General features: G+C 40.8%; 1 protein-coding gene across 1 annotated transcript in view; it reads right to left on the bottom strand.

The window, feature by feature from the left end:
- LOC124779577 (Down syndrome cell adhesion molecule-like protein Dscam2) overlaps positions 1 to 21044 on the bottom strand; it is a 432737-nt gene that overhangs the window by 36747 nt on the left and 374946 nt on the right. Inside the window, exons 27-31 of the mRNA XM_047253719.1 lie at positions 17127 to 17312; positions 9217 to 9507; positions 8549 to 8693; positions 8296 to 8468; positions 3585 to 3779 (exon numbers count right to left, since the gene is read on the bottom strand). Of these exons, the coding sequence (XP_047109675.1) occupies positions 3585 to 3779; positions 8296 to 8468; positions 8549 to 8693; positions 9217 to 9507; positions 17127 to 17312 (990 nt within the window). The remainder of the gene's footprint in view (positions 1 to 3584; positions 3780 to 8295; positions 8469 to 8548; positions 8694 to 9216; positions 9508 to 17126; positions 17313 to 21044) is intronic.

Here is a 21044-nt window from a genome sequence, read left to right as displayed (position 1 = left end):
AAAACTGAACTGGGATTCCATCTGGACCTAGTGACTTATTTGTTTTCAACTCTTTTAGTTGTTTCTCTACACCAGGGATGCTTACTACTATGTCATCCATACAGGAGACTGTCTGATGGTCAGGTGATAGTATGTTTGTACAATTCTCCTGTGTTAACAATTTCTTAAATGCAAAACTTAAAACTTCAGATTTCATTTTGGTATCTTCAACTGCCACACCAGGCTGGTCAACAAGTAGCTGGATGGAAGCAATTTTACACAGGACTAGAATTTTTTCGGGTTCCCCGTCATATCTTTTGCTAAGGTATGACACTGGTAGTTGTTGCAGGCTTTGTGCATAGATCTTTTTACAGATATATGAATGTCTAGTAACCTTTGCTTGTGTCATTTGTGCATTCTCTTTTGAACCGAGAGTGCAACAGCTTCTGCTTCCTTATCATTTTCTGAATTTCATTATTAAACCATGGTGGCTCTTTTCCATCCTTAATCCATTTACTAGACACACAATTCTCCACACTATGATTTACAATCTGCTTTAACTTTGCCCATAATTCCTCTACGTCCATCTTACTGGAACTAAGTGATGTCAGTTCTTCCTGGCACATACAACTGGTAGCAGAGACTTGTGCTAAATATTGACACACCTCTTCTTAACATTCTCTATCACTTCCTGAATGTGGTCTTAACTTTCATTGCTGCTATCTCCCGCACATTTGCTTTGACAATACTGGTAACCATAAATGCTATATCTCTTTTCTCACTACCTGGCAAAAGAGTGAGGTGAGGTTGTGAAGATCTCCCAGAACTGCCATACAGACCACATTTGGGAGTTAGTCAAACTTCTTTTATCTGATTTTTTTCTGTTTCGTTTCCCTGATGCACTGGCACAATTTGATGAATTCCTCAGTTGCTGTGGCATCCTTTACCATAAGAGCTTGGTACACATCTTCCGCAACTCCTTTCATCAGTCTGTAATATTCAGATTCACAATGTGACATATGACCAAAACACTCTTCATATAGGACTGTGTCATTCCTCCAGGCCTTTTTGTCCTGTTCTTAATTTGTTCTTCTGTTAAGTGAACTTTGTACTGACCATCAATCATATTTTCTCTCTTTCATTTCAGCCTCTTATTTGTCCTAGTTATTGAGCTTCTCTTCATTGTTCTCAACCCTGCAGGACTCTGCTGTACAACACATCATGTCATCCCACATATTGCATGTGGTGACTCAGCTGAATCCTATCAGATATTTCTTTGGATCATGACCACTGTCTTTGAAAAGCAATGATGGCTGCCTGATGTGCAGCTGACTTGCTGCTGTTTTGAAATACACTGGTACCCTGAATATACGCACCTTGGGAATGAAATACCACTGCATTGCAGTTCCTGTCCACTTAGGTGATGGCTTTTACGTTGCACACACCTACACACACATGCAATGTTAATTTTATTATCCATTAAATTCTTGAAATCACTAGACACGTTCTTTTCTCCTTGTGAAATGAAAGAAAGATTAGGATTTAATGGCCTCTCAATGATGAGGTTTTTACAGATGGCACTAAAGCTTAGACTGTGGATGGGTGGAGAATGACACTGACTACATCTTTTTCAAAGGAACCACTACAGTATTTGCATTAAACAATCTAAGGAAACCAAGTAAAACAGAATTCAGCATAGTTGAGTGAGAAACTGAACCTTGGTCCCCCTGAAAGTGTGTCCAGTGGTGCACAATAGCCACCCCCTCATCAGAAAATTAAAAATAAAGCTGATATTGCAGGGCCTGTGTTGTTAAGAAGAAGGATGCAATGTTCTTTCAGACAAGCATGCTTGTCCAAAGGAAAATTGCATCGCTCATCTTAACAACACAGGCAATGCAATACTGTATTTATCTGCCAATACTGACCAATGACTTTCAATTAAAATATCCTCCCCTGTTCACAATGTGTGCACAGGTTACGATGTGGAACAATGACATATGGAAGTTTGAGTCTGGTCATGAGTCATACACAGATAGCCAAAGCAGTTAAGGCAACTGCTCACATTTACTGAGCAATGTGGTTCAGTGGTTAGCACACTAGACTCGCTTTTGGCAGGGCAATGGCTCAACCCATCTCCAGCCATCCTGATTTAGGTTTTCCGTGATTTCCCTAAATCATTTCTGGCAAATACCGGGATGGTTCCTTTGAAAGGGCACAGCCAATTTCCTTCCCAATAGTTCCCTAATCCGAGCTTGTACTCCATCTCTAATAATTTCGTTGTCGACAGGACAATGAACACTAATCTCCTCCAACTGCTCATGTAAAGTAGGATATACAGGTTCAAGCCCCAGTCTGGCACATATTTTCATTGCTGTCATTCCATTATACAGGGTGTTACAAAAAGGTATGGCCAAACTTTCAGGAAACATTCCTCACACACAAAGAAAGAAAATATGTTATGTGGACATGTGCCTGGAAATGCTTACTTTCCATGTTAGAGCTCATTTTATTACTTCTCTTCAAATCACATTAACCATGGAATGGAAACACACAGCAACAGAACGTGCCAGCGTGACTTCAAACACTTTGTTACAGGAAATGTTCAAAATGTCCTCCGTTAGCAAGGATACACGCATCCACCCTCCGTCGCATGGAATCCCTGATGCGCTGATGCAGCCCTGGAGAATGGCGTATTGTATCACAGCCGTCCACAATACGAGCATGAAGAGTCTCTACATTTGGTACCGGGGTTGTGTAGACAAGAGTTTTAAAATGCCCCCATAAATAAAAGTCAAGAGGGTTGAGGTCAGGAGAGCGTGGAGGCCATGGAATTGGTCCGCCTCTACCAATCCATCGGTCACCGAATCTGTTGTTGAGCAGCGTACGAACACTTCGACTGAAATGTGCAGGAGCTCCATCGGGCATGAACCACATGTTGTGTCATACTTGTAAAGGCACATGTTCTAGCAGCATAGGTAGAGTATCCCGTATGAAATCATGATACCGTGCTCCATTGAGCGTAGACGGAAGAACAAACTAAAATGAGCTCTAACATGGAAATTAAGCATTTCCGGACATATGTCCACATAACATCTTTTCTTTATTTGTGTGTGAGGAATGTTTCCTGAAAGTTTTGCCGTACCTTTTTGTAACACCCTGTACAGCTGATGGTTGACCATATTTGCAACTGTGAATAAGTTTCATACAAAAGTAAAGTACTTAAAGAAGACCACCACACAATGAAGTAATACACACGGCAATGATCTTTGCTACAAAACCGATATAACTGTACAATATATTAAAAGTTAGATTTTAAAGACACTGGAATTAAAATCTATGAGTTCTTTTTTCCATAGTTTGGAACAAAGACAGGGTATATGCAGATCTCATAAGTGGGCTGCAAAGACACAGTATATGCAGATCTCCTAAGTTGGTCATATCAGAAGCACAAAGTTAAAAAAAGGCAGAGATGACTATAAAATATTTTTTGTACCTAAGCACCTTTTTAGTTTATAATTTAATTTGATACAAACAATGGTTGGTTGGTTGGTATGTAGACTAAAGGGACTAAACTACAAGGTTATCAGTCTACAAACAATGAATACCTGCACTGTCATCAGACATCATGTGCTGACGCTTTCTGTTGACTTGAAGAGTGCATCCCTGTTGTACACCACTATCATTTTCCAGGTGTCCAAAGGTTTTAAACTGCATTGTATAGTCAAGTGTTGGTGTGTTAGTTGTCCTTGCAAGATCACATGACACAGGAAATGTGGCATATGGGCTCATCTCATAGAGCTCTGAAATGATAAAACAAAATGAAATTGTTATTCATATAGAGTTCCTGGTAGAAATTTGTGAACAATGTTATTGCTGACGAAAGTTATTTCAATTGCAGTAGTAAATCAGGAAGGATATATACTGCAGAACTCATCTTAAGACAATGGTAAAAATAATGAATTAGCTACGAGGATAAAATACCTACTCTGTAGCAGAGTGTGCACAGAAATTGCCCTTCTCAGCAAAATACAATTGTGTTCTGGCCTGGACTTAGAACATGGATCTTTGTCTTTTCCTGAAAAAAGTGTACCTTATGAACTACTGGAGGCCTACACAGATGTTTGGACCTCCAGCAACTCTGCTAGAACTCCAATCCATTGAACCACGAGGATTAGCTGCATAAATGATTGGAAATAATTGTGCTGAAATCCTCAATTTGATTCAATGAAAATTGAGGTTAATGCATGATAGTTCCCTGAAAAGCTTGCATCCCAAGTTCTTCCTGAGCTAGGGCTCTTTGTCTAATGTACCCAAAGTTGACAGGCCATTATACTCTAACCAAGCTTCTTTTTCATTCCAATTCTTTTACCGTGTTCAGAAAATAATTCACTTACAGCAGAGTAAAAGTTATTTCCACAAACTGAATTATGATATGTATCTTGCAAAGATTCTTCAGGCAACATAAGAGATGTAAGTGAATCTACAGAAGCATAAGGATAAGTAAATGAAAAGGGAAATTATGTTGAATGTCCTGTTGATAACAAAATTATTACATTTTCAGAGATGGAGCATCTTTGATCAGACAGTGATGAAGAAGGGAATCAGAGAGAATCAGATATGATGTTATGAGAAACAGATTATTTCAAAAATATTCAAAATTTAAATCATAAAAACCATGTACAGTGTACTTACGTGTTTCCTACAATTGCTGTCAATGCTCACTGTGAGGTATGAAAGATACAATTGGGTATAGGTCAGCTGCTGGTTCTGTGCAGCCAATGAAAGAGCGATGGGTAGATAATATGTTTGGAACACAGGCACCCATATGACGGTTTATAGGAGGGGTGGCCAAGGCCTGAGGTATGGAGTATTTTTAGTATTTTGGAAGACAAAAGGTGACTTGTAAGCAGCCACAAAGAAGATCCAGTTCTGCGCCTGTTAAAAACCTGCATAATGCAAACCTTTAAATCATTTTCTTGAAAGAAAACCACCTGACTGTACTATATTTTTTCCTTTCCCTGAGACTAGGGGCCTGGGCGAACCATAGCTCCCCATTGTCCCCAGATACAAGAAACATTGTAACATTCCCACATCAATATAGAAATGAAATACGATATCACTTGCCCGCGAAAGACAAAGGTCCCGAGTTCAAGTCTCTGTCTGGCACACAGTTTTAATCTGCCAAGAAGTTTCATATCAGCGCACACTTCACTGCAGAGTGAAAATCTCATTCTGGAAACATCCCCCAGGCTGTGACTAAGCCATGTCTCTGCAATATCCTTTCTTTCAGGAGTGCTAGTTCTGCAGGGTTCGCAGGAGAGCTTCTGTAAAGTTGGGAAGGTAGGAGACAAGGTACTGGCAGAAGTAAAGCTGTGAGGACAGGGCGTGAGTCGTGCTGGGGTAGCTCAGGTGGTAGAGCACTTGCTCACGAAAGGCAAAGGTCCCAAGCTCGAGTCTCAGTTCGACACACAGTTTTAATCTGCCAAGAAGTTTCAAAATACGATATGTACATGGCAAAAGACAGTTGCATTCTCATGTTACACCACAACCACAACATCAGATATTGCACTTATTTGGAACAAACAGCAAAATATATGGGATGGCAAAGATAAAAAATTTCACAACTGCGCTGTTAGGATGATGGTTATGATTGATAATAGTGATACCACATATGACAGACTTAGTAAGCAAAAAAGGTAGTGAAAATAAAAATTGATGTAAATCATTTCTTTTTGTTATTTTATTTCTTCTTGTATTATCAAAATCCAGACAGCCAATAAATGGCCTAAGTTTAAAATAGCTAAATACTAGTGTTTTAGGCAAATAATTAATTTCAATAAACCAACTTGTAGTTTTTGATTACAGTATTCAGAATATGTTAAAAATAAATTTTTCTCATGGAGCCTCTTAAAAAAAGGGGGATCGTCTTATATTCAGGGTCATCTTGCACTCGGGTGAATACGGTAAGTTAGACTTATTTAAGTATTTGTACATTACTGACCTTTCTGTGATAATTATAGGACTCCTTATCTGCAAGCTGATCATCAAGAAAGTATATTAAGTGAAATTTATCTTCCACACTGACATATTGATTATTCAAAAAAGTTATAAATACCTATATGTTCATCCATTAGGTCAGAAAAGGAGATGCTGATCAACACCTTTTAAATCAGCAATGTTACACATTGTACTGTGTCTTCAGTACAAGCCTTAGTCATAAGGTTTCAATATAAACTTGATAAAATAACGTTACATAACTGAGTTTTTGTTTGTTTGTAGGTGCATATTTGGAGTACTGCTACACTTTGGAATTCCCACGCCACAGTATCGTGGCCAGTTCCACACCCATTCAAAAACCTGTCGAACCAAGACATAAAAAAAATGGTGTAGCTGTATCAGTTCAAGTAGGACCATTTCTTTATCTGTCTGATCACCATGTACGACTGCTGTGTGATGCCAAGACAAAGCAGTAGAACAGTGAGTGGAAATATGGAGTTACTACCACCAAAAAATAGGAAGATCCAACCACCATCGGACAAGGTGATGCAGAGTATTTTTTTGTGGCTGTCATACTGTGATGCTAGCAAATTACTATCAAAATCTCCTGATATTACAAGAGACCACCAAGACAGAGGATAATGGGAAGCTGGTCCCTCACTCTCCTGGCATGGACCCAGTAATATTTTGCTCTTTCCCTGAATGACTGGATAATGAAACCATTGCTTGGCAGGCATTTCCAGAATTAAGACAAAACGATTTCCAACATGGAATGTTTCCTGAATAGCCAAACTGCAGACCTCTACAATCAAGGTCTCTGTTAAATCACCCACCACTTGGAAAAAGCTTCACACTGAAGCATGATTTTGTAAAGACAAACACCACCACCGAGTTCCATAGTCACAGCTTAACACGATCACCAAGCTCCATAGTCACAGATTGATTTCTTTGAGGTGACAATCAAAACTTTTAGCCTGCCCCTCGTCTGTATATTAATGCAGAATATTTTGGGGTATAACTGCTGAGCATTACTACAAGAAGAGTAAACAGACAGTTCTACCCATGCAGACATATCAGTCAGCTATGTGACTGATGGATGAGAGAGAGCTCAAAGCAATGGATATGCATGAGATCATTACAATGTTCATTTTGACACAAAAAAATGCTATACTGTCTTAGGGATGTGATTTACTGGACTCTGTGGATTGGCAACTGAATGGTAGAATTGTAGTGGTCATTCATGGCGGCATCATGCACAAGCTATTGGAACACAAAATTTGATTTGTGAGTATGGAGTCTCATTTAAGAAGTGTGACGGATATGAACCATGGACCTTGCCATTGGTGGGGAGGCTTGCATGCCTTAGCGATACAGATATCCGTACCATAGGTGTAACCACAATGGAGGGGTATCTGTTGAGAGGCCAGACAAACGTGTGGTTCCTGAAGAGGGGCAGCAGCCTTTGCAGTAGTTGCAGGGGCAACAGTTGGATGATTGGCTGATCTGGCTTGTAACACTAACCAAAACGGTCTTGCTGTGCTGGTACTGCGAATGGCTGAAAGCAAGGGGAATTTACAGCTGTAATTTTTCCCAAGGGCATGCAGCTTTGCTGTATGGTTAAATGATGAAATACAGTAGAAGAAGAATGGGTAGCTTTGAGGGATGAAGTAGTGGAGGCACCAGAAGATCAAGTGGGTATAAAGACAAGGGCTAGTAGAAATCCTTGGGTAACAAAAGAAATATTGAATTTAATTGATGAAAGGAGAAAATATAAAAATGCAGTAAATGAAGCAGGTAAAAAGGAATACAAACGTTTCAAAAATGAGATCGACAGGAAGTGCAAAATTGCTAAGCAGGGATGGCTAGAGGACAAATGTAAGGATTAGAGGCATATATCACTAGGGGTAAGAGAGATACTGCCTACAGGAAAATTAAAGAGACCTTTGGAGTAAAGAGACCCACTTGTATGAATATCAAGAGCTCAGATGGAAACCCAGTCCATATCCTCTCTATTTCAGCCATCACTAGTTATTTTGCTGCCCAAATAATACAACTCATCTACAGTACTACGTATGGTGTCTCTTATTTCCTAATCTAACTCCCTCAGGTATGTTAAACAAATATTAATAAGTTCACACTAGTAATAGTTTTTCCATCACAATAAATTACATACTAACACAGTTGACACTAAAATTATTGAGGTACTCTATTGTCAATCAAACACTCTTGTTTCATAACATGTTACAACCCAAAGCAGACACTGTATAAAAATACAATACAAGTAATATCAATCTTTGATATACTCAGTTTGTTTCTTACCAGAAGAATCATCTGACTGCTTAAGTGTAAGATGATCCTCAATTTTAGTGGGGCACGATGAATAGATCTGCTGAAAGTTTCTCTTGTTATCCATTTCAGCTGCTGCCTTGCAAACACTTGGGCTCTCAGGTAAGCCCTGATTTCCTTTGTACTCTGTATCTTGTCGACACTGTCTGAGGACAGAAGAACTTGAAGTACTCTGAAGGCAAGTGAACCACACTAATGGAGAGACTATTACAGTTTATTCACTCACCTTCTGTGGATTGCCACGTACACAAGCAATCCAGTAGACAGTAACAAAATTGCAGAACAAATGGATGGCACTATAACATGAATGTCTTCATAGAATCGACCTGCATTTTTTGATTTTCCACTTACTTGCATTGGGCCAACAGTTTCTGATAAGAGAAATGAAATACAGGGTTAATATTTCTTCTTTATATTTGTTCTACGTATTAGATGCTTATGTGTTTGATATGTGCTTGCAAATCTAGAGGAATATTACACACTATAGAAAATTTAAAAACAAAGCAATGTGGCTGAACCAGAGATACACACAGGGCTGGTTTATGGCAGAAGCAACACAAGTTGCCACTTTGAGTGCCACGCACAGAGGGGCACTAGAACTGTAAGATTTCTACACTGGATACACCTCAAGCACACACTTGGCACTCAGAGCTGAGGAGGACATCAGGGGTGAACATGAGCAAGGCTTTTATGTAGTAGATATCACAATTAGTAGTGAATACTGGCACTGGTGGAAGTGTATGATGGAAATGGAGGAAGAAGGGGCACTCAAATGGTAAGTCTCTTGTGAGGAAAGATGTTCTTGAACTGGGCCTAGATACATATATGAAGCCAAATTATTATATCGAAATTCAGAGAATTTAACAATAGAGTGCTTCATCATGGCTATCTTACCTCCAGTCAATGTTGTTGTGGCAATGTTGAAATGCACTCTGGTGGAACCAGCACTGTTGTGAGCAGTTAGTCGCAACTGATACCATGTGGCGGGTTGAAGATCCCCTATCAGGAGATTCTTTGGTGGCGCATTATTGTCAATGAGTATCCACTCATCATTACTTTCACGCATCCGGTATTCAACAACAAAATATAACATAGAACATCCACCATCTGGCCAGCTATGCAAGCGCAAATGAAGAGACGTTGCATTTGCTGACATGAGGGTCTCTGTGTTTGGTACCTGTGGTTCTAACAGATAAAACTAAATTAATTCCTATAACAGTGCACAGATGTTTTCCATAATATAATAAGATCACAAGTCAACTAGGAATGTATGAGGGTGAGTCAAATGAAAACCTCAAATATTTTTCAAATATTATTTACTGTGCAAAAGTGGTACAAAGCTGTATCACTTTTCAACATAATCTCCCCCACGATCAATGCAAGTCCTCCAGTGCTTACAAAGTGCATAAATTCCTTTAGAAAAAAATTATTTTGGTAGTCCGCGCAACCACTCATTCACCATGTGGCATACCTCTTCATCAGAAAGGAACTTCTTTCCTCCCATTGCGTCTTTGAGTGTTCCAAACATACGGACATCACTTGGGGTAAGGTCTGGTGAGTATGGTGGATGAGGACGACTCTCAAAATGCAGGTCTGTGATTGTTGCAACTGTTGTACGAGCAGTGTGGGGCCTTGCATTGTTATGTTGCTAAAGGACACCTGCTGACAGCAATCCATGTCTCTTTGATTTGATTGCAGGTCACACATGATTTTTTTGGAGATCTGTGTATGATGCACTGGTGACAATGGTCCCTCTAGGCATGCAATGCTCCAAAATGATGCCATTTTTGTCCCAAAAGAGAGCCAGCATAACCTTCCCTGCTGATGCTTCTGTTCAAAACTTTTTTGGTTTTGGTGATGAGGAACGGTGCCATTCCTTGCTCGATCTCATCGTTTCCAGTTGGTGGAAGTCAACCCAGGTTTTGACCCCAGTAACGATTCTTGCAAGGAAGCCACCACCTTCTCATTCAAAGGGCCTAAGAAGTTCTTTACAAACATCAACACGTTGTTCTCTCATTTCAGGAGTCAGCTGCCTTGGCACCCATCTTGCAGACACTCTGTGAAACTGGAGCACATCATGCACAATGTGGTGTGCTGACCCATGACTAATCTGTAAACAATGTCATTCAGTGTCACTCGGTGGTTTTCCTTCACTATGGCTCCAACTGCCGGAATTTTCTCTGGAGTCACAACACATTGTGCCTGATCTGGCCGAGGAGCATCTTCCACTGAAGTCACACCATGTGCAAACTTCCTACTCCGTTTGTAGACTTGCTACTGTGACAAACATGCATCACTGTACTGAACCTTCATTCATTGATGAGTTTCAATAGGTTTCACGCCTTCACTATGCAAAAACCGAATAACAGAACGCTGTTCTTCCCTGGTGCAAGTCGCAAGTTGGGCGGCCATCTTTATACTGATACTACGACGGTATGTGTGCATCTGCACTATGCTGCCACCTACAGGCCATTCTGCAAGCTGTTTGTAGCACGTTTACCAACTTACAGGATAACGGTGCAAAATTTTGATTTGTTATTACAAATTTAGGATTTTCATTTGACTCACCCTCGTACAATGCTAGGTCTAAGGAGCAGTACTGAGACACAGTAGATGATACACGTGCACAGCATTTCAGCAAGAACACTGAGTTTAGTAGGGCTCTAATCAATTCAGTTTGAATACAAGAGAAAATATAATACATCCCTCTTTTAAGGTTTAACCTGTGCATAATGATTCCTATTAAATCATACTGCAATAGAAAGAGTTAATTTTTTGTCGGAGCTTTGATCTAATGGAAGTTTCAGACACTAGGATGTCATCCTGCATCAATCACACCAATTCATATGACCAAAATGTCAGATGGTCACATAACGTGGATGCTCAAGATACATAAAGAAAAGCTTCAATGGTGCCAGTCCATGTTAAGCTTGACCTTGGAAAGGGAAAATTATACGTTCAGAGAAGCACAGTGATAGCATTAGTTTTGCTGGATTTGAAAAGTAAACATCCTGTGCAATCTATGAAGAAATTTTCAAGAAATGTTTGGATATATTTTCGAGTTGTTTATTGGCTAGTGTTAAATCACCTAAAACACAGAAGTGAAGCAGATCCAAGACACATGAAAGAAAGGAAGAGAAGGAACACTGAGAGGCAGCTGATATGTCATTTTGATGTAGATGACAGCACAGGTCACAGAAACGCAATACCGTTTATGGTTGCATATGGCCCAGGATGACAAGTACAGTTAAAAGAAGTAGCCAGAGTTTGCCATGAACTTTAGATATCAGAAACGTATAAGGCCATATCTGGAGAATGAGTAGAATTATATTCTCTAGGTATGGGTAGGAGACATTTGAGCAGTCATTGATGGCGACACTCATAGTTTAATGTGTATTGAGAGAGTCATGTACTGAGTGCAGCAACAAAGGTTACTTATATTTTTACTTCAGCTTGCATTGGGCTTAGAACTGCTAAGTTTCTTCTCTTGCACATGCAGCATAAGAATGTCTGCACAGTTACTCATAAAAATGCACTATTGTTAATAACAACTTCCTCATAAATAAGAATGTCCCACTGTATGGATATTTGGGAAGCCTCTTAATACATTAACTTAAACTACATATGCTATTTTGAACAGATTTTAAAGACAATGAGGAACACTCTAAAATCTACTGCCTTAAAAAAAGTTGTTAAGTTTAGCTTATCATACATGCCCATAATTACTGCAAAACTGCCCACCGAAATGTGTCTAGCCTGCATCTAGTCACACTCCCATGGTAATCTCCCTCATACATAATACATTTGTGCTAGCACCTTTTCCAATCTCGGGAGCACTTCTGGAACTCACTTTTCATTATGGTGTTTAGCTTCAGCAGTTCTGTTTTTCTCTCATCAATGGTGACAGAATGATGTCCTTTCAAGGTTATCTTCAGTGTCAGAAATAAAAAGAAGTACCAGGGGGCCACGTCCAGCAAATATAGTGGCTGAGGCAACCCAACAGTTTTGTTTTTTGCCAAAAAACATGAACAAGCATTGAAGTGTGAATGGGAACATTATCATGATGCAACTTTCACAAGTGGTTTTGCCACAATTCTGGTGATTTTCTTTGGATTGCTTCATGAAAGCAGCATGTAACTTCCAGGTAGTATTCCTTACTGACCATATGGCAGGAACTCATGATGCACTATCCCAATGTGACTGAGGAAAACAGTTAGAAGAACCTTCACATGTAATCAAACTTGTCAAATACTTTTTGGTCTTGGGTCTTCAGGCAGTTCCACTTCAGAGAAGCAGGTCTTAGTTTTGATGTTACATCTGTATACCCATGTTCTGTCACCTGTTCTAACCTTCTTTATAGATTCTATATCACTGTTGACTTCATCTAGTGAGTCCTCATCAATGTCTACACAGCATCGTTTTTGGTTGAAATTCAGCAATTTCAAAACAAACTGTGCTTTTCATGTCCAAAACATCCAAAAAAATTGCTTGGCATGAGCCAAAGGATAGGTAGACATCAGTGATCTCTCTGATGGGGATTCAGCAATTTTACAGAACCATTTTATTTACTTCTTTCGCACTGTGGTCAGCAATTGATGTGGTAGGGCATCCAGGTGGTCGTTATCTTCAATGCCTTCTCAACCCTCTTTGAAATGTTTATACCAATCGTAAGCTCTTGTCTTACTCATGGCAGATTCCCCAAAACCATAGTCAACATTTCGAGTGTGGGGCTGTATTTTATTCCATTTTTCAAACAAACTTTAATTCTAGAAACATCCCCTAGGCTGTGGCTAAGCCATGTTTCCGCAGTATCCTTTCTTCCAGGAATGCTAGTTCTGCAAGGTTCAAGGAGAGCTTCTGTGAAGTTTGGAAGGTAGGAGATGAGGTACTGGCAGAAGTAAAGCTGTGGGGACGGGGCATGAGTCGTGCTGGGGTAGCTCAGTTGGTAGAGCACATGCTCGCGAAAGGCAAAGGTCCCGAGTTCGAGTCTTGGTCTGGCACACAGTATTAATCTCCCAGGAAGTTTCAAAATTTAATGCAGATTCTTTGGTCTATCTTTTCCGAAAGTAAAAATTTGATGAGCACCCAAAAACACTTATTACCTTATTGATTGTCAACGATAAACTAAATATTCAAAACAGCTGAAAATGTGAACACACATCATTAGGAGTTGTTACTGTGTATTTGCTGTTATAGTACACACCATCATAAATTAGTAAAAATAAATCCTGGCTTTTGTATGAGTTTCAGGGACAGCATAATTAAGATATAAATCAAAATAGAAGTTTCTGAAAATGTAGTAAACAGTGATAGAGGTTCCAATTTATATAATGCTAGGTGTCCAGCATTCTATTTATTAAAATCTCACCAGCCATAACACCCACCAGAATTGGAAAACACTGAGAGAATGTGCATTTCACATGACAGCAGTGCAAGATCTGAAATTCATCAAAGGGTGTAGTGGACATCAGGAACTGAACTCGGCTATAAATAACAGCATGAGAACAATAGTTCACAGTTTGGTTGAGTCCAGCCAGTGAGTACACATAACAGCAAAACTTGCAACACCTGTAGCTGATGGCTGGGTCAATCATCAAAATATTGCACAGAAAATGGAAACAACAACCTGACAAAATGCCTGGAGGCACACCGTTGATACAATGATACTTTTCTTAGGGGTGCAGCCAGACTCGCAAGTAAAGTTTACACAATATTTCAATGGATCAACTGGCCATCATCTTTAGGTGAGATGCTGCTGCCAGTAAGTTCCATCAAACAGATGCCGCACTGGAGCTGGTGCCGTTACAGGTCAGCAAAGAGTACTTGCACATTTATAAGGGTCACGAGTGCTGCCCCAAAGGTAGGAGCAGCACTGCCGGTGATGAAGGCAAACAAAATTGAGGTACCACTGCCATAAATGTCAAAATATTCTGGCAACTGAGTCAAAGAATGTATTTTAATGCAGATCAGAACAGGGTTCCACAATGTATTCAGGGGAGTAGTAAAAACCTCTGCTCGTCTAATTTCAATGGTTTCCTACAGAACAAAATCCCAGTAACAGGAAGCAGCAGCAACCACACCATCATCCTCATCATCATTATAATGAGTTCAGGAAATTGGCAGGTTCTTAACACCACTGTTGTCTTCACAACTCCATTCCAGGTCAACTGCTTTGTAGTCAGGTATGTTCCTCTTTCCACTTCAGCCAACATTTTTATTCTTCTCTTTCCTGTTTTCTTCTGTCCTTCCACTGTATCTTTACAGCTGTTCTCAAAATTCCCATTCCTCAAAATCTCATAAAACAGGGTGTATCAAAAAGAATCATCCAATTTGCCACATCTATATTTCTGAAGCTAATAAATATATACAATTAATCCTGTTTTTAATGAACAGGAAACTCAAAAAGTTTTTTTTTATTTTTTTTCATAGGCATTCATATGCCCACCTTGAGATGCATGCCATATGTCAATGCAGAATTCAAACTGTTCCCACACTGCAGTGAGCATGTCTTGAGTTACAGCTACCACAGCTGATCTGTTATGTGATCTCTCAGTTCATTCACTGTTGTTGGTAATGGAGGCAAATAAACAGAGTCCTCTATAAACTTCCACCAGTCATGTCACAGCTGCAAAATACTAACGCGAATTCTTTACAGGTGAATCGAAAAACTGGTAGAAGCCGACCTCGGGGAAGATCAGTGTGGATTCCGCAGAAATGTTGGAACACATGAGGCAATACTGACCCTACGACTTATCTTAGAAAATAGATTAAGCAAAGGCAAACCAACATTTCTAGCATTTGTAGACTCAGAGAAAGCTTTTGACAATGTTGACTGGAGTACTCTCTTTCAAATTCTAAAGGTGGCAGGGGTAAAATACAGGGAGCGAAAGGCTATTTACAATTTGTACAGAAACCAGATGGCAGTTGTAAGAGTCGAGGGGCATGAAAGGGAAGCAGCGGTTGGGAAGGTAGTGGGACAGGGTTGTAGTTTATCCCCGATGTTATTCAATCTGTATATTGAGCAAGCAGTAAAGGAAACAAAAGAAAACTTTGGAGTAGGTATTAAAATCCATGGAGAAGAAATAAAAATGTTGAGGTTCGCCGATGACATTGTAATTCTGTCAGAGACAGCAAGGGACATGGAAGAGCAGTTGAACGGAATAGTTGGTGTCTTGAAAGGAGGATATAAGATGGACATCAGCAAAAGCAAAACGAGGTTAATGGAATGTAGTCGAATTAAGTCGGGTGATGCTGAGGGAATTAGATTAGGAAATGAGACACTTAAAGTAGTAAAGGAGTTTTGCTATTTGGGGAGCAAAATAATTGATGATGGTCGAAGTGGAGAGGATATAAAATGTAGACTGGCAATAGCAAGGAAAGCGTTTCTGAAGAAGAGAAATTTGTTAACATCAAGTATAGATTTAAGTGTCAGGAAGTCGCTTCTGAAAGTATTTGTATGGAGTGTAGCCATGTATGGAAGTGAAACCTGGACGATAAATAGTTTGGACAAGAAGAGAACAGAAGCTTTCGAAATGTGGTGCTAGAGAAGAATGATGAAGATTAGATGGGTAGATCACATAACTAATGAGGAGGTATTGAATAGAATTGGGGAGAAGAGGAGTTTGTGGCACAACTTGACTAGAAGAAGGGATCGATTAGTAGGACATGTTCTGAGGCATCAAGGGATCATCAATTCAGTATTGGAGGGCAGCGTGGAGGGTAAAAATCGTAGAGGGAGACCAAGAGATGAATACACTAAACAGATTCAGAAGGATGTAGGTTGCAGTAAGTACTGGGAGATGAAGAAGCTTGGACAGGATAGAGCAGCATGGAGAGCTGCATCAAACCAGTCTCAGGACTGAAGACAACAACAACAACAACAACATGTCCAGTGACCTTGGAGGCCAGTAATGTAAGGCTGAATCATTTGGTCCAGTGGGCTTGATCCACCGTTCAGTAATCCTTTGGTTTAAAAATTCCCACACTTCCAGATGCCACTGCTAACTAGCGGGAAACATGTAAAACTCAACAGTTTTCTCTTTCCAGCAGTACATTGTTCATGCACATATGTCAAATAACATAATAGTTATGATTTTTTAAAAATCATATGATTCTTTTTGATACACCCTGTATTTCATTGTGTGTCCTTGTACTAAACAATGCTCTGCCACTGCAGATTTTTCAGGCTGTTATAATCTTACGTGGTGGCAATGTTCTACGCACCTGTCCTCAACAGTACAAACAGTTAATGTATGCTTTGCCCCAGAGGCATGAAATCTTCTAAACACAGGGCTTCCTCAGCCTCAGATCATCTTTAACACATAAATGGCCACTGATCTTGGCTATTGGACAAAACACAGTCTGGATGTTTCTTAAAATTCTATCTTAAATGATAAACTCCCAGCATAACGGTAGGTAAGCAGTTACATTTTTCTGTGTGTACAATGATGGCGCCAACTCCCAGAATGGTATTCTGTTCTGAGCTGCCACAGTTGGCAGTCATGTGTGTGTGAGCTGTGCTTAACTGTGTGTCTAAATGGTGTGTGTTGCTCTGTTTCTCTTTTGTTGATGAAGGAGACTTTTAATTGTGCCTGTCTGCAACTTTATGTGCCTTCTTTGTGGTAAGTAGCAATCTATCTTTTCCTACACTGTTGATATTCCTATGTGGAGTTTCCATTAGTTGCTTTTAAAGATATAATAAGCTCTTTTATGATCACATTACTTTCTTGAAGTTATGTATAATTGTGTAAGTGCTGAAACGAGATATAGTATAAAAGAAGACCAAGGAATAATTAATTACTAACCTGCACCTTTTGTCTTAGCAGTGAGTATGGCACTGTGTGGGCTGTTGCCAATTCTATTTTGTGCAGAAATAAATGCATGGTAAGTTCCTCCACAGCTTAGATCTTCCAGCGTGTGGGTAGTCTTCTCAGCTTCTAAATTAACTTCTTGCCAGTTTCCATGATCTCTTTTGTAGCTCAGCATGTAACCTGAATAATCACAGTAATCTGTTAGCTCACATTTTAACTGTGTTGTGTTGCATACAAGACATCAAAGAATCTTCTATTTGAATGACAGTACAATTACTGTAGTGTAGGAATTGCCTCTCATGGGGTAAAACATTATGTTGATTTTACTTGATGTGATGTCTTTTTTTAATCTGTGAAAATAACATCTACAGAACCCAAAAGTCATCTGAAAACAGTGATTACAGGGTCATAAATAATCATACTAAATAAAAATAGTTGACTTAATTGCATGATGAAGATGCAACCTACTACACACACACACACACACACACACACACACACACACACACACACAGAGAGAGAGAGAGAGAGAGAGAGAGAGAGAGAGAGTTTGAGTGTATCGTAATGCTACACACAACCAATAATGTGGCCACTAAGAACAAGAGTTTATTTATCCACATTCAAATAAACAATGAACATAGAAACAGTACAAGAAGCAGTAGAAAACATCCTGAGGAGGATCACTGGTTGTGCTGTCTATGTAGAGAGAGCTCTGGTAAGCAGCATGGCTGATGTTGTTCCATGCACACTAGTCTTGTGACCCACTGCAGGTGGCCTCTGGTGGCTGACGTGTGCAGCTGCCACAGGTGGACTATCTGTAGTGCAGCATATCAGTGGCCTGACACCACAGTACATATTCAGGTTTTGTGTGCAGGGTTACAGCACACCACCCATATTGGGGAAAGGATGCTCCTCTGATGCGGGCATCAGGGTGACTGATGACAAAACTGCAGTCCCTGGAGTATATGCCATACGTGATGACAGTGACAGTGGAATGAGACGAGTGGAAGTGGTGCACCCGCGGGCATGTGCAGCGACCACCTCCAGCGAAAAACCATAAAGGATGATTTGTGACAGTGGCACTGGCAGCATCTCAATGTCTGGGCCCTCCGCATGAGTGCACTGCACTCGTGGTGAAGGTGCTGGACACTAGGTAGGGGTTGCTGGACACATCAGTGGTGAAGGACATGACAGTGCCACCCCAGCTGGTGGCAGGCATGCATGTTGTAGCGAAGCATTACAGGAAGGGCCAGCAGCATGTATTGGGGCGCTGGACCCCAGAGGAGAGGCAGGAGATGGCAACATCCGCAAGGTGGGTGGGTCCACCCCTTCAGCAGGGATCCCCTGAGAGGCCGAGACAGATGCTGAGGGAGGTGGAGACGGCAGCCTGCTGCCCTCGCTGTGGCACAAGGGAACAGCTGGTCATATTGGTGAACCACCAGACCCTTACTGGTGCCACCATAGAGAGGCGGCAGCCACAAAAACTGTGGATAATGGCTAGAATCCATTTCGGTCAGCAGCTGACACCTCTAAGCCCAGACGGCGGAGTCAGGAGCAAACTGCAATGAGGGCCGCACCACTGGATGTTGGTGGGATGGCATAAACAGTTGCAGGAGGGAATGTGGCAGGTGACTACGGGACATCTCGCTGCCCCACCAGCGTTAACCTGTAGGAACTCAAGAGTTGTGTCAAGGTGTAGTCCATGGAAGAGTCAGCAATGTAGTTTTTCATTTGAATCCTGAATATGCAAACAAGCTGTCTCATCTCACTGTTAGATTGGGGATGGAAAGGAGGAGCAGTCACATGGCAAGTGCCTTGGTGGCTGCAGAAATTGTGGAAGGTCTGAGACACAATCTGTGGAATGTTATCTGTCATTCACAAGTGTATTAGGATATCCTTCACCAGAAAATTTTTTGACGGGGTCTGAACCATAGCCTTCTCTGCTCCGGATAATATATTGAAGTTCAGAGGAAGCATCGACATTTAACAGCCAATAAGAATTTATGAAGGGTCCCACAAAATCAACATGGATGCGTTCCTACAGTTGTTCAGTGTGTGCCATGGAGAGAGCATCACCTGCAGTGTTGCCTATTCTGTATCATACAGAGAACAGGCTGTGACAAGATGCACAATGTCACCATAGATACCAAGCCAAAACAGATGTCGATGGGCCGATGACTTGGTATGAGAGATCCCCCCCCCTCGTCCCCAGTGTCCCTGATGTAGGAGATGAAGTGAATCCCACCATAGAGTGGTCAGGATCACAATCCTGTGACAGTCCATCCATTGCTAAGAGAACAAATTCATACACAAACAGGTGATGAAGGAGAGCAAATTAGTTATGTAAAGGATCAGAAACCATGCTGAACAAGGTGAACAACTCAGTGCAAAACTGGATTGGCAGCAACAGCAGCTGCAATCCATGAACCTGTAATAGGAAACTCTTCCACTGTACATTGCACCGCAACATCTAAGTGAAAATGAAGGATCTCATCCTGATCAAAAGAAGGATCTGGCCCCATCAGAACCTGGGACAGTACATAGGCTTTGGTCTGCTGCACAGTAAGCTGAAAATGTATTTCATAGTTTTAGCGAGACACAAACAAGACCAAAAACTGTAGGTGATGTGTTGCTTTGTCAGGCAATGAAGCAGAAGGATTAAACAATGACACCACGGGCTTGTGGACAGTAATAAGGTGGAACTTTGACCCATACACATGAACACATGAAACTTGCTGAGGGCTTTCACTTCCTGAGGGCTCAGACAATAGCAAGTGCTTCCTTTTCAACTTAGGAGTAGCACTGCTGTGTGGAGTTGAGCGTTTGTGATGCTTAAGCTATTGGGCACCGAGAACCATCCTCACTGTGATGTGCAAGATCAGCCCTGAGTCTATATTGAGAGGCATTTGCAGCCTAAACCAGCTGGTGGCGAGGATGGAAGGTAGCCAATCAAGGAGCAGAAAGTAATTAGGATATCAAAAATGTGAAAGAGTGTTTGCAGGCCAGCACCCATCAAAAAGGAATGTCTTTGTGGAGCAATTCATGGAGAGATTGTGACAATGGGGCTGCACCCAGAACGAATTTGTGATAATAATCAATTTTCCCTAAAAATGCCTGGAGTTCTTTGACAGTGGAACGGTAAGGTAGACAACATTCCGAGAAACCCCAAATACACAATGGGTGGCTGAAAAAAGTGTGACTTGGCCAAGTGAACATCAACCCTGCTGTATATAAAACCATGAACAAGGAGCATAAGTTGCGTAAATGTTCTTCCAAGGATGCTTCTGTCATCCCAATGTCACTGAGATAGTTGATGCTCCCTGTAACAGACATCATCAACTGTTCCAAAAAATGTAGAAAAATCACAAGGGCACTAGGTACACTGAATGGAAAGTGCTGATATTGGTGCAATCTGAAGGGTGTGTTAATCACAAGGAATTTTTTGAAAACCCATCCAATGGAACCTGTATATAGGCTTCAATTTTGGAGAAATGCCAGCCCCTGGTGAGTTTGGGCATTAACTCAGCCTGATGGGGCAAAGGATAGGTGTCAATGAGATATTAACTGTTAATGGAAACTGTAAAGTCACCGCAGAGGCAAAGCTGACCTTTGGTGTTTTAACCATCACGAGGGTGATAGACAGCTCACTTGATATAATAGACTGTGTGACCCAATGACGTCAGCCTGTCCAATTCTGATTTCACTTTATCATGCAAGGACACTGGAATAGGGCATACCTGGAAAAAACACAGCTGCACCTTAGGTTTACGGGTAATGTGGGGCCCAAAATTAGTGGCACAACCTAATCCATCCAAAAATGGAGACAAGAACTCAGAACACAGAGAATCTAACCACTGGTGAGGTGCATCTCATCTGAAACAGAAAAACCAAGGCACCAAAAGCATACTGACC

Source organism: Schistocerca piceifrons, chromosome 1, assembly GCF_021461385.2.
Source record: "Schistocerca piceifrons isolate TAMUIC-IGC-003096 chromosome 1, iqSchPice1.1, whole genome shotgun sequence".
Taxonomy (NCBI): domain Eukaryota; kingdom Metazoa; phylum Arthropoda; class Insecta; order Orthoptera; family Acrididae; genus Schistocerca; species Schistocerca piceifrons.
This window is presented reverse-complemented; position numbering and strand designations above follow the sequence as displayed.